The sequence below is a fragment of the Limulus polyphemus genome, unplaced genomic scaffold (assembly GCF_000517525.1).
Source record: "Limulus polyphemus unplaced genomic scaffold, Limulus_polyphemus-2.1.2 Scaffold71, whole genome shotgun sequence".
In the NCBI taxonomy this organism is placed as follows: Eukaryota; Metazoa; Arthropoda; class Merostomata; order Xiphosura; family Limulidae; genus Limulus; species Limulus polyphemus.
The window spans coordinates 76,757-78,826 of record NW_013665681.1 but is presented as its reverse complement, the minus strand read 5'-3'; the positions used below and the strand labels follow the sequence as shown (position 1 = coordinate 78,826).

At 33.5% G+C, this 2,070-nt stretch overlaps 1 protein-coding gene across 3 annotated transcripts in view; it reads right to left on the bottom strand.

Moving 5' to 3' along the window:
- The window catches only part of LOC106465856 (apoptotic protease-activating factor 1-like), a 74,272-nt gene that overhangs the window by 68,888 nt on the left and 3,314 nt on the right, over window positions 1–2,070 (bottom strand). For all 3 annotated transcript variants that reach the window (XM_022394244.1, XM_022394238.1, XM_022394252.1), the window contains exon 3: window positions 591–1,392. In XM_022394244.1, the coding sequence (XP_022249952.1) occupies window positions 591–1,392 (802 nt within the window). The remainder of the gene's footprint in view (window positions 1–590; window positions 1,393–2,070) is intronic.

Sequence of the window (2,070 nt, the reverse complement as noted above, 5' to 3'; positions counted from 1 at the left end):
TGCTAGAACTATGTTATAATGGGTTTTGTTTCCAGTCCAAAATTTGGGAAATTTGACTTTCACTTCTTTTTAGAAAGGATATATCACAAAACCCAGAACTACTATCTGCTTCAAGTTGCATTAAAAATTGTTTCAGGTAAAAGCTGTTCCCAAAATTTTTCCTACAGTCAACTAACGTTTGTTAAAAGGTTTGCAACTTAACAGATTTTATCAATTCCCTTGTCTCTAGTAGCTTTTGCTTTCTTAGTTATATTTTACTCTTAACTACATTTGGATATTTCATCTTAGGTTACTAATGAAAAATATCCAAACTAAATAAGCACAACTATACAGTATTGTGACAATACCTGAAATGACTAGTTAACATGACTTCATCCACCACAGAGTATTTGCATAAGCTTATCAACAAGTAGAGAAAATCACATTTCTTTCTTATTTTTTTATGCTTGAAACTAAAAGTCTTAAGATTGAACTGAAATAAAAATAAATCACAAAAAGTAATTACACGTACATACCCCAAAACATAACATTACAATTATGTAAACCAGACTTCTATACTGAAGACAATAATAAACAGAAAATTTTCTCACCTTTACATTTTTCACAGATGCGGTCCACAGATGCAGGCAAACAGGTTACATCAGTATTAACCCACATGGCCAGCAAGCATTTACTTTCATCAACTGATAAACGTGAGTCAACTTCAATATAATACTTCTTTCCAGAAAAAATGGATGACAGAATGTCAGTGTTTTTAGTTGTAATCATCACTGGACATCCTATATCAAAAGCTTTCAAAACAAAATCATCCCAAACATCATCTAAAATAAACAAAAGCTTCTCTAAACAAGGCCGAAGAACAAGTCTCCTAAGGGTATTAGACACCTTTTCTATAGTCTCAGGTACAGGATAACTTTCATCATCTAGCTCTTCACAAAGTGACTGCATCTTGACCAGAAGCCCTGCTGGATCTACCTTACCTACTGGGACCCACCAAACCCCACTAGAGAAATAGTGAGCAAGAAGGAATTCATCCCGTATAGCCTCTGCAGCAAGAGTGGATTTTCCAGAACCTAGCATACCATGGACCACAACCCAGCCTCGTGTCTTTTCAGCTACATCTTGAAGAGCTTGTCTAATTTTTTCTTTTAACTCTTTCCTTGGCAGAAGGTGATTAAGCTGAAATGGTACACCTCCTTTTCGAAGCACATTATACACACTTACATCAAAATCCATTGAGACTTTATTATTGTTCACTGAGGCCAGCAACCTTTGTGCAAGCCAAGGGTAAGCTTCTTTGCTATTTAAAGCTTTTATAAAGCTGCTAAAAGCCTGTTTTCCTTTCTTTGGAAGAAGAGACAAAAGTTTAACTGTCTGGGTTTTACTATTTGCCTAAAAAAATAAAAAGATCAGTATTTATTAAAATTATAACTCAAAAACAAATAAGTAACAAGCTAAAAAGGTATTGCCTTGTGCACAACTTAAAAGTTAGATATAACTATCATTAACAGTTATGAAACTCTATAAAAACTATAGGCTCACAATTAACTTACTAATTTAATCAACACTTTTGAGTCAAAACAAGGATTAATACAGTCAAAATCTATTCCCACATCCTACAAAATGCTATGACTAACAAACAAAAATGTTTATCCCCACTAGAAATCATCAACCCATGTTCCCATTCTTGTTCATACTAAAGTATTTGACAACTCAATAATTAGGTCAATTATTTAATGTATTTTCTCCATATGTGAGAAGGTATTAATTGACCTAATTATTCATTAATTAATTAAACCCCAGTAAACTAATGAGTAGTAAATATAATGATAATGACTAAGTTGCTTTTGTCTAACCTTCCTGATGCTCTACTGTTATAAACATGTCAATCTTGACAGTTTCACATTCTTTATTGGAATGAAGAAATTCCTAGCTCTTTCCTGAGCTCTTTCAACAAGGCACAATACCAAGATCTATCAAACCATAAGGAATACAGCAACCCACACTTTCAACAAGGCACAATACCAGGATCCATTAAACCATAAGGAATACAGCAACCCACACTTTCAA